Below are 18,438 nucleotides of genomic sequence, written 5' to 3' on the forward strand. Positions count from 1 at the left end.
ACACGATTCGCATGGTTATGTTAATATCAACAGATTATATCCATTGGAAAAATAATTTAACATCTATAAAATAGTAGCCCCTCTAAGTAACTGTAATTTGGCTGAATGAATTCACAGTTTTAAATTTCGAACAAGCCACATCCCTATGGACTTACATATCCACAAACACATGGCATATACTTATAAAATACGTCAAATAATAAAATATTTCACATAAAATGTCAATAATTACCGGCTGAATAATTATTAATATTATTAACATATTACGTAAAAATTATATTAATGAAGTATAGTAGTCAATACTTAGTAAGAAGTCAATACTTAGACAGGTCTATTGTTTACACATCTAACAATTTATTAGCTAGCCTTACGACATACTTTACCGGAAGGGATGTTCGAGTGTCGCCATCCATTTCGGTTTACATTGGTTAATATTTAGCTACATATAAGTCACTTACAGAGTAGTTCCGCCGTCACAGTGGCTCAGTGAAGACAGTATCTTGTTATCGCCTAGATTACATTCATCGTTGGGGATTCCTGCGTATAGCTTTGCGAACACGTCGACCAACGGCATTAGGGGAGCTACCCATATTAAACTGTACTTGGGGGGCACCGCCCGCTCCTGCGCCGAAATTGTACATCCCCGCTGGTTGCATTGCTGGCTGCTGTGGCGCAAGCGACTGTTGTTGCTGAAAGAAATAAATACATTAGACAACAATTTCATTAGCCTTATTTTTTAGATTCTCCTTTAACCCATTTGGACATCACTAACATAGACATGCACCTAGCTCTACTATCAGACCCTAAAATAGAGTTTACAAACCTTTATTTTTTATAAAAATGTCTCGCGTATTGGCAGAAATCCTCTTAATACGATTCGATCGTGCTTCGTGGGCTGGGGTATCTACTAGATAAGTCTAAGGTGCTAATCACGGCACTTTAAGGCCACCTGTATCACTTATAAAACAATATCTTACTTCCGATCAAAAAGTGTCTACATAAAATAATAGCAGCTATTATCAATTACAAAAAGTTTATATGATACTATTGTAAAGCATTATTTGGTAAAATTATCGTTATCTATAAGAAAATAGGGAATACGCATGTGATACAATTTTTAAAATACTTATTACGTTAGAATTATATCCCTATAAATATATATCGTTGTAATATATTGAAAATAGACAAAACTGTAAAATTTCAGCACAGAATAATATTTCTTTAAACTAAGTTTTGACCTCTTTACTTCTTTTGTTTTATGTATATTATTAGCTGACCCCGCGAACTGCGTTCCGCCTCAGAATGGAATAATATGTATAATAACACTTATAAGGTTTTTAAAAGTTTAATTACGCAAATTGTACTTAAACTTAAACATACCTTGGAGTTCTACAAATATTTCAAAACCAAGTTATAGCAAGACTAAAAAAACAAAATGTGTTAATTTCTCTCTGTCTAAAAGTTTTAATACTAATTGCAATATTAAATTAAATGACGAATCTCTCGAATTTATAGAATCTACTGTCTTTCTAGGAATCACACTAGATAATAAAACACAATGGGGTGCACAAATTCAAAGCCTTGCAGCGAAACTAAGTTCAGCAGCTTTTGCCGTGCGTAAGGTTAGACAGTACACTGATACTGATACTGCTAGATTAGTCTATTTTAGTTATTTTCATAGTTTACTTTCTTATGGAATATTACTATGGGGAAAAGCGGCAGATATTAAAAATATATTCATATTACAAAAACGTGCCGTTCGAGCGATCTACTGTATGAAGAGTCGTGACTCATTAAGAGAGAAATTCAAAGAGGCAAATATTCTCACCGTTGCTTCTCAATTTATATATTCAAATATCCTATATGTTCATAAAAATCTTGACTTATTTCCAAAAAACAGCAATATTCATAATATTAATACAAGATTTAAAGACAAACTTGCTGTCCCCAAGTATCGTTTAGAAAAAGTTAATAGGTCTTTTATGGGAATAGGTATAAAAATTTACAATAAGATACCAAAGGATATGTTGGAATTACCCTTAAATAAATTCAAAACATCTGTTAAATCATATTTACTGAGCAAAGCCTATTACTCACTAAACGATTACTTGAATGACGAGTGTGCATGGCAATAGTTGTTCATGCACTGAATTTTCATTTAATGTTAGACATAGACACCTATATAAATATAAATTGTAAATAACCTGGCTTTAAAAAAAAAGTAATTCAATTGAGTTTCTTGCCAGTTCTTCTCAATTGGATCTATATACCGAACTGGACGGTAGGGAAAAAAATAAAATTATAATGTAAAAATTTGACGTTCATAAGCGGCTAAAATGTCCTACATGAATAAATGATTTTTGAATTTGAATTTGAATTTGAATTTGAATAAAACACAATGGGGTGCACAAATTCAAAGTCTTGCAGCGAAACTGAGTTCAGCAGCTTTTGCCGTGCGTAAGGTTAGACAGTACACTGATACTGACACTGCTAGATTGGTCTATTTCAGTTATTTTCATAGTTTACTCTCTTATGGAATATTATTATGGGGAAAAACGGCAGATATTAAAAATATATTCATATTACAAAAACGTGCCACTCGAGCGATCTACTGTCGTGGCTCATTAAGAGAGAAATTCAAAGAGGCAAATATTCTCACCGTTGCTTCTCAATTTATATATTCAAATATCCTATATGTTCATAAAAATCTTGACTGATTTCCAAAAAACAGCAATATTCATAATATTAATACTAGATTTATAGACAAACTTGCTGTCCCCAAGTATCGTTTAGAAAAAGTCAATAGGTCTTTTATGGGAATAGGTATAAAAATTTACAATAAGATACCAAAGGATATATTGGAATTACCCTTAAATAAATTCAAAACATCTGTTAAATCATATATACTGAGCAAGGCCTATTACTCACTAAACGAGTACTTGAATGATGAGCGTGCATGGCAATAGTTTTCATATTCGGGATTATCATTTAATGTTAGACATAGACACCTATATAAATGCATTGTAAATAAAATGGATTTAAAAAAAAAAGTAATTCAATTGAGTTTCTTGCCAGTTCTCAATTGGATCTATATACCAAACTGGACGGTAGGGAAAAAAAATTATAATGTAAAACTTGACGTTCATAAGCGGCTAAAATGTCCTACATGAATAAATGATTTTTGAATTTTGACTAACAAACGTCATTTCATTGATATATATAAGACTAGCGGTACCCGCGACTTCGTTCGCGTGGTTATCAAAAATACTTCATACATATTTTGGGTAACTTGAACCGTTTATGCAGCGCACGCAACGGAAACCCTCAAATATGAATAATTTTTCCTGATGCTTCGTTTTGTATTGGTCGTACGTAGAGTCTAATGTTATATAACTTAAAGCCTTCCTCAAAAAATAGACTATTCAACACAAAGAATTTTTCAATTCGAACCAGTAGTTCCTGATATGAGCGCGTTTAAATAAACAAACAAACTCTTCAGCTGTATAATATTAGTATAGATAACAACATACCAATCGGGAGTTTATAATATGAGATTGCAATTGTTAACAATTAAAAAAAAAGGCTTTAAACAATATTCTATGCCAGATAGACCAGACATTTTATGTTTTATAGATAAAAATAAATGCAAAACTGATTAGGAAAGTATTAAAATCAGATATTATACGTCTGAAATAAATATACAGACTATATTCACATAACACTATATTCAACAAAACTTCACCTTCCGTATGTATTGCAATAACCAAAAAAATTGTGTTTAAAATATTCGACTGCAAAGTTGACTTATAATATATATGCAAACTAATTGACAAATATTCTGGTGTATATAATACTAACTGTGCCCGTGAATTCGTCCGCTGGATTATTCGCAGTCCGCATTAATGTTTAATAATGTAACCCAAAAAAGTCAAAATCATTCTAGCTTTAGGGTAAAAATTTTATAAATTTTTAAATTCACTACTACAGTTATTTTTATTTAATCAACAGCCTAAAATTAAAGTTTCAAGTTTCTAGCTTGAAAAATGATGATTCTTTCATACAAGCTTTCGTCTCCCCTTTCAACACCTTAAAACTCTTTTAGACTATCTGTGCACCAAATTTCGTTTAGATAAGTTCAGTAGCTTTGGCGTGAAAGCGCGACTAACAGACGTTTAAACACATAGTCACTTTATACTATTAATAAGCAAGTAAGTTTTAAAGTACCTACAGTTAGATTAACAATTTTGCATTTGTTTAATTGTATGCCATATAATAAATGGGCAAATACATATATGGAAGACCAACTTATTATTTACCAACTTTTTTTTGGTTTTTTTTTTATTTTATAGATTTTTTTATTATTTTATAGTTTTTTTGTTGTACTTTATTGGGATATAGCAAACAAGTTGACGGTTAACATGATGATCCGGCCACCATCATCACCGTCGACTATACATGAACAGCATTATGGGCCTCACATTGTCATGTGAGATTGCGAAAATACTCATGCGCTGCCATACCGGAAACTTTATCATCTAATTTTATATATTATCATATAATTTTATACCTTTCACCATATTTGTGGTTTTTATATATTCTTTTTCAATTATTTAACAAAAAATATAATGCAAATAAAATCACAGACAGTACAAATCAAATGAAAAATATCATGCATATTCCCCATTATTAAATTAGAAATGTATATATAAAACACATAGAAAATTAATAGTACAAATTGGAAATTAGGTAACTAGAATGTATACCTAAAATTCTAATCGTGAAATGCCTCTTTGGCTATATTATTCTAATTTAGTTACTCCATTATATAATAATTTTATAAGCATAGTAATTAACTTAAAAAATCGACAATCATCTAGCACCCAACAAATTAAGAAATTAAGTTTAAAATATTCTTAATGTCTATAAAAAAAAGTTTAACAAATATTTGTCAACGCATGTTTAAGCTGAAACAATCACATGAAGAAAATGAAAAATGTAATATATACTAGAATATACGATAAAGAATATAGAAAATAAATGAGAGATGACAGGCAAAAGACAAAGAATTCTATAATTACCTGTCCAAATCCGAAAATTCCAGAATTTTGTGATGATCCAAAATTAAACGTTGGTGCTGACGCCGGCGTTAGCGAAGGTGCTTCAAATGACGGGATTGAAGGATTAGATGTTCCGAAAGTTGGGGCTGAACCTACATTTGGAGCACCAAACATTCCCAGCGACGGCGTCGGACTACTTGACGCTTGTGGAGTACCGAATATACTTTGTGGAGGCTTTGCCGGGGTCGAAAATATCGACTGCTGGTTATTTGTGCTCTGGTTTGACATAAATATTTGTGCAGATTGCGTGACGTTTCCGAAACCAGTAGCTGCATTGTTATTAGCATTGTTATTGAAAGGCGAGGTAGTTCCAAAGGTAAATGCTGCTGGTTTTTGAGAACTACTGGGATTGGACACAGCATTTGATGAAAACAAGTTAGAGCTAGTACTATTAGCTGTAGGCCAAATGTTTCTTTCTTTCTGTACTGGTGCACCAAATAAGCTCTGTGATCCTGTTGACAAAGCCTCAGTACTTTGTACATCATTGCCAGTAGATAAAGGATTAGCAGGTGTTTTGCTGCTACCAGGTAAATTGCCACTAGATAGAGCATTGCCTGCAGTCAATGTGTTGCCCAGGGTGCTTGCTCCAGTTAAGACATTGCCACTACCTAGTGGATTACTAGACAATGGATTATTGGTTCCACCAGAAAACGTAAACTTGTTAGGACTGGCATTTTCAGAAGATCCAGCAAATGCTTGTAATTTAAATTGAAATGGGCTTGCCTCATTGGAATTACTGACAGTACCGAAGTTAAAGTTATATTTCGGATTTTCGGACTGTGGCACACTTGGTTTTGAGTTAGCCCCGAGAGTCCACAATGATGCTGTAGTAGCAATAGATGGCGGAGGAGCAGCTGTCGAAACTGGCTCTGGTTTTTGGAATAATGACACAGATGAATTAGATTGTGGTTCATTCTTCTGGAATAATGGAAGTGAAGTAGGATCTAGACTGGGTGCAGGCTTTTGAAATATATTTACTGTAGATGTCACTGGAGGCATCTGCAAAGATGATGGAAATGACACAGTAGTAGTGGCTGTAAGTTCTGATGGAACACATAAATTAACTGCTGGCATAGTCCCTGTTGTAGACCCAGTGAATGAAAATTTTTTTGGGGGCTGAGTTATGTCACTAACTGTCACACCCTTCTGCAAACTCAGCGATGTATCAGGTATACCTTTGTTCTCTTCAGGAATTAGACGTAACGTCTTGTCTGTCGGAGTTTCGTCCGTGTTTAATATGGAACCAAATATTGGAGTAGCTAATGGTTTCTCGACAGGTTGAGCTGAGAGTATAAGTTCAACTCTTGGAACTTCTTGTAATTTCTCTTTTTCTTCAACATTCTGAACAGGATCAGGCAATTTGCTTACATTGGCAATATTCAAAGAACCTGCAATTTTTGTGGCAGTTGGTATACCAAATGAAAATTTAGGGCCTTCATTGACTTTCTGTTCAGTGTTTTTATCTTTAATCTTGTCCTTTTCTGTTTGAGGCGGTATTCCGAATGTGAAAGTGGGAGTTTTGGACAAAACATTATTATTTGTTTCTGATTCTTCTTTACCTTTATCATCTTGTTTGGGAATATTAACTGCTTGAAAATTTGGATTGATACCAAACTTAAATGTATTTTTATTTACACCAAAATTGAATTTTGCAATTTGGTTCACCGTGCCAGGTCTCTCAGATTCACAGCAAACACATTTACTTCTATTACTGTCATTGTATACCAAACAGATGTTACATTCCCACTTTTCAGATTGTGATTTTTCAATATTACTGCCTACATTATTTTTTTCTAATGGCTTGAATGCTAATGTTAAAGCATCTGACTTTAATGCAGGAGTGCTATTTTGCTTCGCCCCTGGCTTTGCACCCCCACATGCGGCGCACTTATCCACACTACTTTTGTTCTTTATCCAGCAATCATCACATGTCCAATCATTGCTTTTCACCGTAGAACTTGGTACCAGCAATTGTCCTTCAATTTTCTTGGAATTTAAAGCCCCACAGCTAAGACATTTCTGTACACCTTCCATATTCTCAACACAACAATGACCACATTTCCATTTTAATATATTATTTGCCTTAGGTTCACCTTGTACTTCAAAAGAGGCATTTTGCGATATTTTTACACCACAGCGTAAACATTTCTCAACATTCGACTCATAATAAACGCCACAATCGGGACACTTGTTTTTAATAGTATTATTATTAGCTTTTAAGGTTAATTGTGTATCAGAACAATTAGTTGACATATTTTGGCATTTCATGCATTTGTCTTTATTTGCTAGTTTATCGGCAACATTACATACAGAACATTTATTCTGTTTAACCTCTATTTCTGTAGGTTTCTTATAACCACAACACACACACTTCCCAACATTGGTCTTGTTGGAAACCCAACAGTCAGGGCATTGCCAATCTTTAGGTTTAGCTGAAACGGCATTACTTTCTTCTTTTGATGCACCTAAAATAGAAGAATCTATATTTTTCATTTCATCTACAGTTACTCTATCTATGCCACGTTCTGGACTACCAAATGTGAATTTAGGGATTGTGGATGTGGGTTCCGATAAATTCGGCGATATCATTACGGGAATTGAGAATTTGAAAGCATTACTACCAGAAACATTTTCAGGCTTACTTCTTTTATCTTCAGATGCTTTTATACCGGAATGTGAATCTGACCTACTGATTGCTACAGATGTTAATCCCGATTTAGGAGTAGAAACAGCTGATGGTTTATAATTTGAATCATCAAATGTAAACTTTGGTAAATTGTCATGATCAATTCGCAAGAACGCTTTTGGCAAGCTCAGAGGTGGTTCTATTGTATAATCTGTTTCATCACGTCCTCTTCCTTTAGGTTTGGTTAGTCTTGATTTCATTTTAGTTATTCTCTTGGAGTTATCTACGCCATTTTGATCTCTGTAAAATGAATATTTGTATAATTTTTTACAAAATTTAACTAACGGTAATAAATATAAAATTTGTTCTAAAACTTTTATTAATTACCTTTGGTAATCTGTTTGATCCTGATTGTAAACTTGGTAGTCTGAAGAAGCACTGCTATGTGATGCAATTATCTGCCTCGCTGCATTTGTTGTATCCATAAGGCGAGAACGTTTTCTTAAGTGTAATACAGAAGCAATAGCAGGCACATGCAATTCTTGAGTTTTGTAAGCTGCAATATATAAAATATTTTAGAATACTGTCAGCAAGATTAAAAAAAAATAAAAATATTTAAAAATAATTACACAGTGTTTTGTTGTTTGTGCAACTAGAGTTTAATGAAGTGTTACTTGATGGTTTCTGTGTGGCATTCCTTTTATATGTTGGTATCCTTTGAGCTTCTTTCAGCGGAGATGTACATTGCTCGAGTAAATCCATAACACGCCTGGCTGAATGACTCATTGTGGAGTTATCACTATTGGTTGTTTGATTTACAAGGGTAGTCTTCTTCCGTTTAATATTAGGTTGGTTAACATAGTGAGAGGCTGCACCGCCATAAGCAGTTCTTCCACAGTAAAACGAAGATACCAACAGACTTGGTTTATAATATGGTAGTGTAAGATCAAGACTTGCATTAAGTGCTGTTCTACCTGGAATAAAATATTAAACTTAATACTTAATCCATGGAAGGGCTTATAGAGCAACTGAAAATCAACTGAAAATCCCGCTGGTTGAACACAAAAAAGCCTGATGGAAATTTATTTTAACAGGTAGGCTTTTGCTCCCCAGAAGTCGTTATACTAACTGTAGACAGTTCTATTAAATCTTTCTTGTTTTTGATGACGTACATTTTTGTCAATAATAGACCTTATATAATATAACTTTCCAAGTCCATTTCAGTTCTCATATAGTAAATTACATTAGGTAATGATTGCCCAGAGGTCGATTTTGGCCATAATTAATTTAAGTTATTGAACATTACTATGTTTCCATTATTCCAGGTTATGCTTCTAAAACCACAGATTTCACCAAAGTTACACATATTTGCCTACATGTTTCAAACATATTAGATTAAAAAAAAATTCAAAATAGGATTAAATTATATAATATCTTTTTTTTTTTTAATCAAAAAGACATACAAGTAATATTGCTGTATATTGAACTATGGTTATGTTTAGCATTTACAAAGACTATAGATAAATAATATTAAATACAAACTATATTCATATATTGTTAATTTGACGACAGCTATTAACATTAAACAAAATGGCTAATGGCACAAATAGCTGGTTCAAAAACAAAAAAAATGAAATTAGGTTCTGGCTCGGAGACTATAATGGGTATCCTGTGCGAATAAGAGTACCTCAAGGTCAAGTCTAGTCATATTGTGCCGACATAAACAGTAAGCACTATTGTTATTGCTGCTGTCACTTGCATCACTTTATAAATAAAGGAATATATTTTTTTAAAATACAAAATGTATAATGTTTTTCTTTATCCATTGTCCACATTTTTTTAAATTAAGTTTCACTATCCGTGATGCAAAATTAATGCAAAATTATGACTTGCTCATGTGTTAATGAGTCCGACAACCTTAGTATGCAGTGTTATGGTCTGAGACTGCATATTAGTCTCTAGTCTATTAGAATTAGAAAAATGCTTATGTCGAATAGATTGGAAAAAGTTTATTGACGTACTGGAATCCCTATTGAATATGTTGTTGGTTTCCAACAAAACAAAGACCCATGCCATAGACCCAAAATCACTATGATTTTGTTTCAGAAAGATGGTATAGAGAGAATCTAAGTCGTCCTCCTCAACCAGTAGATTGAATATTTATATACAGATTTAAAGCGCAAGTTAAAGGATCATTGTGTTACTTCTAAAAAAAAATTATTGTGTCATGCAGGAGTGGAATGACATAACCCCACAACGAAGTAAAAATTAATGTTCCTTTTACCCTATAAAATAATCTTATAATTAAAGCTAAAATAGGTTATAACTGGATAGCCGAAGCAAACAACAGAAACCGATGGAGCAAATTCGAGGAGGACTTTACTCATAGAAGTCCTTAGTAAATAAATAAGACTATAGATAAATAATAATGATTAATATTACTTACGACAGGATTTCATGAATTCAGACTCTGGAATATTAAATAACGATTTTCTTTTCTTTGGAACCTCATAAACAGCTTCAGAATACAATGGAATCATGTTATTATCACTTTCATCACTTTCATTTTTCACCTCTTCATTTGGTGAAGTCTGAGGTGTAGGTATAAAAGCAGCATCTCTTGTTGACGAACTCTTCCTTGGTGGTGTTTGTATGGTATTGTATGAAGTATAAGGTTCTGTAATTTCTCTATATTCAGTGGTAGTTATCTGCAATAACAATAGTCTATATTATATACACATAGATACAATCATGCAAGATAAGTATATGACAAAATGATCAATTTCTTCCCAGTCTAAAACTTCTAAGATGGTTAAGAAAGTATATGTTTAAATACCGTCAGCTAATATATATGCCACAAAATGTGCCGAAGTACATATATGCGAACATCTGACAAATTTTGGAATCAGAGGAAATCGTAAGAAAATTGGAATTCGTATTATCAGTAATACTATTTTTTATCCTAAATATATAGGTTTCACTACTATTTGATAGTTGTTTGAACCGGAATGAAATGACAGATTTTTGTAAAACACTTGCAAGGTCGCTGTTCCTAAAGCCACCCACGGAATTGCAGCTGACTTTCACTAGGCTTCAGAATACAACTTTTTTAGCCAATTTAAAGTTTTCGAACGGGAAGAAACAAATGACGAAAAAAGCCCATGGCTCGAGTAATATAAATATAATTCTTTAAGTAGTATTATAAACATTCTAACAAACAACTACAATTAACATAAATATATCTTTAATAAAGTTTATTTTTAAAAATAATTTATAATATATTTATAAAAATACAATAAAAAATTACATTTTTCTATCTTTTAGAAAATATAAACAAATAAATATGCTCACCTCTGAACCAGAATAGTAATTATAATATCCAGGACTGTACCGCATCCGTTTAGCTGGAGGTAGTCTTACTCTGGGACGCTGTGGCGCCTCATCCTCTGTCGATGAGTCTGTGTCATCAGCTGTTGCTTTAGGACCATTTGCATTGGAACTACTAGGAGTACTACTAAACCACTTCGTTATGGTCTCAGGCAGTAAATGCGATACTGTTCTCTTTACTTTTTTGACGAAAGACTGAAATTATTACATAATAATTTTGAAGTACAGTTAATAATTTTAATTTTATTACACAGTAATTTTTTTACACAGAAACACAGGTAAAGAGAAAACTTAACTAATCCAAGAGGAAGAGTTGTCTTATATCAGGGTGTGATAAATTACGTCGTGAATGAATATGGGCTTGTCAAAAGTTGCGTTCAATGCGACGTGGACATTTCTGTGGACACCGAAACAGTCGAGAAAGTAAATATAAGTTAATACTATTTAAAGAAAATTTGTTTAGTCATTTTAGGTTGGAATCTTAATTAAAGTAGGCTCAACAAAAATGTCTCCGGTATATAAAAATAGAATCTGTAAGATTAACTCTTTCAGAAGTATCCAGTCTAAAAGCATTTGAATATTTTTTCCAAATATAAACAGAAGACGCAATTCAATGCATAGCTCTAAAGCTATTTTATTATAAATTCAAATTAGAACAGAAAACTAATGAAAAATGTTCTGTTTTGGTATACCATTACAACATGGTAAGTTCTAATAATAAATCATAATTACAGTATTAAATTAAAATAAGATGACGATCCCACTGCCGGGTTAATTCTCATGTCGGTTGTACATTAATCATGTTTGGTTTGATCTTCTTTATATAATTTCTTATATAAATAAATATACAGGAGTTAGTAGAGAGTATTCCAGCCAGTACTACTGTCTTACACACTAAACACTTTCAGTGTGACAAGAAACAATGCGCAATTAAAATAAATTGAAATATTTACTAAATTGATTATATGACCATGCAGTTTGTTTCAATTTTTTTAAAGTATTAAATTTTTTTACTCTTATACACCCAATAGTTATCATGAGATATTATTATAACCCATAATTTCACTGACATATTACACTACAGCATACAAAACTGCTTTTTAAGATTCAGCCTTCAGTATGAAAGAGGTCATATCTTAAAATCACTTTTATATTCATTTGTAACTAACTGGAGAAAATTTTCAATTCATATGAGATGATGAAACCAGACCGGATGTTTAATGTAAATGTACTGCATATCAATTTAAAATACACTAACAGTATTCATAAAGCTATATAATTTTCCAAAAGGTATCAAACTTAAAATATTCTTTTATGCAATACTTAAAAATTGTTTTCTATTTTTAGTACTACTTTCATATATATGTGATTGACATGTGATGCCATAATGCAAATATTTCATTATACTTAATATAAATTCAAACTGTATGACACATTAAAAATAATGTAAGAGTAACATCATTAATAATAGTTCATAGTTGTTTGCTTAGATGAAATTTAGAAAAATTGAATTGTTCCATTTGCAACAAAACCCACAATGGGAACTTTGTAGCTTTTAATTGAAGTATCATCAACAGTGTTCAGATGAAAAATAAAAAAATATTCATCTAATAATTAAAAACAATAATGATGCAGTCTACTTCCATGTAATTATACATATAATATACATAGGAAGAAAATTTATTTGATCTTGTAATAAAGTTCTTAAATAACCAGAGAATTAAATAGGTTGTTAATTCAACAGAATTCTTTTCATGTGTATGTTTGGAGGTGGTATGCATGTCACGAGTTGCTTGCAGCATATGTTATGTCATAACACTTAATACATATACTGAAATAGTGTCTCTATCCAATATTGTACATATAGTATTTGAATATTAGATATCTTTTGGTATATTGCATTATAGGATTGCATGATAAATAAAAAATATGATGAGGATGTTGCTGATGATGATGATGATGATGAATTTCAATTGCAGTCAAATGTTATATTTGAAAAATATAATAATTGTTGGGTTTCCAACCAAATGTTACCTCTTTAAAAATTAAATCTTTTTTTTTAAACTATTCTATTTTATGGATGCATACTTATTGCATGAATAATGAAAAAATGGCACAACCATATGTTAGTCAAGGCACCTGTGGAATATGTATAGTAAACGGCAAAACAGAGAGACAACATATGGTTATCACATCATTTCAAATTTTTTAGAAATCGAAACAGCAAGTATTTCCAAGATTGATAACGTGGATCACACCAAATCCCATTACTTACAATATTTTTCCATGCATTAGTGTAAAATAGGGATTTATAAATAAATAGGACTAGTATTTTAGGTAGGTATTTTGTCAGGTCCACCTACACAGAGTCTCCCCCTTGAATACTATCATGGTTAATTCCTCATGAATGTATGCTGATGTGTACACTATTCCATAGTCATCCATTAAAGAAAAGTGCTAACAATGTCTATACAATAACACATTACTATTACTTATATACTATAACAACTAATACACAACTGCAAAAAAAAAAATAGTGAAACAAATAACATTATAAAAAAGAAATATATACTACTGCAACTAATATACTACATCACTATTATAACTGACTACAATAACCATGCACCAGATTCAAGACAAGTACAGTAACAAAATAACTGCAGTAACTTTTGAGTAACTACAATCATTATGTCACTCACTACAGGGGACTGACTTAAAAGTCACTAAAATGTTTATATGACTACATTCACTACAGTAGTAATTACAAACATTTCAAAGTAGGTATACAGTACCTCAGTACACATTCTGTACTCATTACTTTGTACAGAGTACATACCACTTGCAACAGCTCCAACTGATAGAGTAGGCGAGTGTATCATTTCATTATGTAGAATAAAATACATACAGCTTTGAAAAAAAAAAGCATGAACACTAACAAAAACAGAAAAAAGTAGACATTCATAATGTATGATCCTCAGGTGAGGTACAGACCATTCGAATGAAAAATTCATGTTTCAAATGAAAGATCTAAAGATCAAAAATATTTTTTAAGCATCTTAAGATACATACAAGGATTCCTAATCTTATTAGTGTATATTTTAAAAATGTCTAATAGATGTGATAATATCATAGTAACGTCTAATGATAATTTCTATGACAAGCCAACACTTAAGGAGCTCATTTAGAGATTCATTTTAAGGTTACTTTTAATCTAATGTCATCATTTACTTTACTTTATTTTCACGAAGCGGTTGGGTTATATACTTCATTTTAATAGAACCTTCAGAAAATATAATTGTAGAAATAGTAATAACAAGAATAATTTATAGCTGCCAATTAAATTACAAGAAAGAAATACATATATTAAAACTATACTTAATTAAAGGCGGCAAAAGGACCCAGTACAGTGTATAGCAACAGGATGCTCCTATGTGGTACTTTGCTTTTATCTACAACAATACATTTATCAATCTGTTTCAGGTTCTTAACAGCATATATCACCACTTTTTGTAACAGTATTGATTTGTATCCATATTCTAATTGATCTTTGAAATATATTATGCAAAATGTACTTACAACATATAGTTGTAAGTCGCATAGGGATGTATGACAAAGATTATTAATATTGAATATATAAAAATCTTTAATTTATTATTAATTTAGTAAAATATATCAAAACAGTCTATTGATTTATTGCAATTATCAATACCTTTATATCTACCACTGTACTACTTACATCATTTATGTTTTCTGTATGTTCTAATGGAATGGAGTATACCTACGACCCTTTCGGGAAATAAATATCCTTTGAGAACATTCGTAATGGGTCACATGTGTTTAAACTTAAAATATATTGTATATATTTTCAAATAATTTATTCTACCTACATTGCTATATCCAAATTCTCCAATTCACAAAGTTGGCTTTAGATAATGATCCTCTAATTTCAACTCTGATAGGAATGGCTCATTGAGTGTTATAATTATTGTTAAAAATATTTAATTCTAATTAGGATGAAAAAGTGCAGCAGTTAAACCTATACAATTTTATACATTCAAATTCTTAAAATCTTCAGAGGCAGGTATACAAGTAATATAACACAATACCTAATGTTTTAATAAATGCAAATAACGTTAGGAACTTATACTTTATGAAGAAATGAACAAGAACCAAAAAGAAAATATTTTTTTAAATAAGAACAGCATGGACTAAAAATTATACCTTTCGTGCAAAGAAATACCCACGTGACCTATTATTTCAATTTCAAATGCAAAATACATTCTAATCTGTGCAATTATAAACAATAGCAAAGCTTCATTCAATGATAAAAATATATTTCTACGTGTGAGGTCACAACCACTAAAATGTAACGATATTCGTAGCAGAGAGCGGGAATTTAATAAAAACTTTACTTACATTGTCTGCTTCTTCAGATGTTTCAAATGATCGCTTTTTATTTCTTGAAGGTTGTTTACTCATTTTGAAAGCTGTCTCATATGATAATAATTTTACTAATGCAGTTCAGCAAATAGAGTTATAGTTAAATTTATTCATAATTGCCAAAAACGTGACAAAAATGGCGTCTACAGAATCTGTCACAAAACGCCTGGAGGGAGGTCTAACGATTTTTATACAGTAGTACCATTCACTTTAAAATCACAAGTATTATAGAGCGAAAAATTAAGAGTTGTTACAATGATATTAAATATTACAGAAAAGAACCGATCACGCTACAGAATGATTTGAGAAAACGATTAATTTGAATTTATGCTTTGAGATTTATGACAAAGAATCGGTTTAACTGGTTTTTCATTTTCAATACTCTTTTCTCTATGCTTCAATCAAATCGAACTATAGCCAAGGAACCACAGACTTTTTTTTTAATGCTGGAACAGGCAAAGAATTCAGATTGTACATCCGTATAATTCCGTAAATGTGTTAAATAGTAGACTTAATTGCTTAACATAATAGAATATGAATACAATACAAAATATTTATTTGTTAAATGTATCCATTGTATTCATGATTACGTTTAAGAGTTTAGAACTTGGAATATATATTTTTTTAAATGGTTGATTTAAATTAAATTGTAGGTAGATAGTATTCCGACTCTTAATTAAATTTTTTTGAAGTAATTAGTAAGTAAACGATTTTAGTTAAAGTATTAACAATAAAAATAATGGACCTAAAACAAAAAAAATACTGAATTCCTATACTTTGCCGTTTTAATGTGGCAAATGCATAAATGTGCCAAGCCATTTAAATAAAAAAAAAAAAAAGTATTTCCACCACAAAAAATATCTATTCTATAATTATACTCGTACTTAAACAATATAAAAATATATTAAAAACTTTCTGTGTACAAGATTTTACCCACGTGAAATTTATAGCCTATTTTATTCTGATGTATAAGCTATATTATTGTAAAGTTTCATTAGAATCCATTTAGTAGTTTTTGCGTTAAACAATAACAAACATCCATCCATCTACACTCCCAAACTTCCGCGTTTATAATTTTGGTAAATTTCCTTTACTTTACTCTTTGAAGAAGATACTACAGATCTGAAAGACTGTTTTGTATTAGTAGCGAATATTTTTTGTGAATATTATTAATAAAACACCATTGTACGCTTTGGTATACAGACTGCCATTTCAGTAAAATGTTGGGATATTCTAATGCCGGCATACCAGATAAATCGTGGCAACCACAGGTCGCCGTCATTGAAACAACGTAAGTTTGCTTATGTCGTTATTGTCAGAGCTTTTGGATTTGCATTATTGATAACTCGAATAATAAATACAAAATATTATTTTGATTGAATTGTTATTTTGTATGAACTTTAGTACTATTACATATATTGGTAGATATGTACATCTGTTATTTTACATTGATAAATATTAATTGAGTTGGAGTTGATGTAGTAATCTTCCATGAGTGGGGAATGGTTTTATTAGTAGTGGGGAATAATAACCCCATTGTTAGCTATGTACCATGTCAGGTTGACTCCATGCAGTTCCCCTGAAAACTACCATGTTAAATTACTACTAATACCATGTTCAATTTGGCACAATGGGCTAACTGACCTGACCTCATGTTACCTTCCACTTCTGTTGCACCAGCACAAGTGGAGGTTGATAAGACACCTAACTGTATATTAGTGCAATTGGGTGCAACATTCCATTATCATCCCTTAAAAAAACTACTTCCTTAAATTATGTTAATTGTTTTACAATTGTATTGTATATGACTTTTTAATGTTATTTTTTATATTTCAGAATGGGCACAATGATTGTAGAAATGTACTGGAAACATTCTCCATTCACATGCCGTAATTTTATGGAACTTGTTAGAAGGGGTTACTACAACAACACAAAATTTCATAGAGTTATAAGAGACTTCATGATCCAAGGTGGAGATCCAACAGGTACCGGAAAAGGTGGTCAGTCAATTTATGGGCCACAGTTTGATGATGAAATTACAGCAGATCTAAAACACACCGGTGCAGGCATACTTTCTATGGCGAATGCTGGTCCCCATACAAATGGATCTCAATTCTTTATTACATTAGCACCTACTCAATGGCTGGATGGAAAACATACAATATTTGGACGAGTACAAAGTGGAATGAGTGTCGTTAAAAGGATAGGCTTGTTAGAATGTGATAAAAATGATTGTCCTGTTGATGATATAAGAATTGAAAGAGCCTACATACCTAAATAGAAATATAATAAATAAAATCTTTAATATACCTACAAATGTTTTATTTATTTATGCTTATTATATCAAGACATAATAGTAAAAATGTACAAGGCAACTTTTCTTTTAACAAACACAGTTGATATATTATACAGTTGATAAAATAATTCATAACATATTGTAATTTAATTAAAAATAAAAAAAAAGTTAGTTATTAATAGAAATTGAAATGTCTATTTGTACATTAAAATATCAGCTTTTCACTTAAAGCATATGATGGATGAATGACATTTAGTACTTGCTTCCAAAAAATATTTTTAAATTTTTATGTTTATTCACCTAATGTCTGAAACGCCTGGGCTAATTTTGGACCCACTCGCAGATTGCTGTGTAATGTAATAAATTTAGAGTAAGTTAGTGTACTTTTGTTTAGGAAATTTTATTAAAAATTACTTATTTGTAATGTAAGCATAGTAAACCAGTATATCTACAAGTCATGGGCATCCCATTAAAACCAGTACATCAAGATTAAAGGTTACATTAATTTAGTGTTTCATGTATAATATCTGTATCATCCGCGACTGCATTGCATGCGCGATGCATTCTGTATA

At 31.3% G+C, this 18,438-nt stretch overlaps 2 protein-coding genes across 2 annotated transcripts; one reads left to right on the forward strand and one right to left on the reverse strand.

The window, feature by feature from the left end:
• Positions 1-308: 308 nt before the first annotated feature.
• Positions 309-15,632, reverse strand: LOC131849130 (nuclear pore complex protein Nup153-like). Its single transcript, XM_059199124.1, has 8 exons — positions 15,547-15,632; positions 11,095-11,325; positions 10,190-10,451; positions 8,373-8,717; positions 8,131-8,299; positions 7,262-8,043; positions 5,079-7,144; positions 309-689 (listed from the first exon to the last, which is right to left on the reverse strand). Exons 1-8 carry the CDS (start codon positions 15,607-15,609, stop codon positions 522-524), a joined length of 4,086 nt encoding a protein of 1,361 aa, XP_059055107.1. The 5' UTR covers positions 15,610-15,632; the 3' UTR covers positions 309-521.
• Positions 15,633-16,427: 795 nt separating this feature from the next.
• On the forward strand, positions 16,428-17,876 carry LOC131849221 (peptidyl-prolyl cis-trans isomerase-like 1). The gene is made up of 3 exons (XM_059199242.1): positions 16,428-16,649; positions 16,774-16,861; positions 17,407-17,876. Exons 2-3 carry the CDS (start codon positions 16,791-16,793, stop codon positions 17,849-17,851), a joined length of 516 nt encoding a protein of 171 aa, XP_059055225.1. The 5' UTR covers positions 16,428-16,649; positions 16,774-16,790; the 3' UTR covers positions 17,852-17,876.
• Positions 17,877-18,438: the final 562 nt, after the last annotated feature.

Source organism: Achroia grisella, unplaced genomic scaffold, assembly GCF_030625045.1.
Source record: "Achroia grisella isolate CSIRO2021 unplaced genomic scaffold, CSIRO_AGI_Agris_v1 utg640, whole genome shotgun sequence".
Lineage (NCBI taxonomy): Eukaryota > Metazoa > Arthropoda > Insecta > Lepidoptera > Pyralidae > Achroia > Achroia grisella.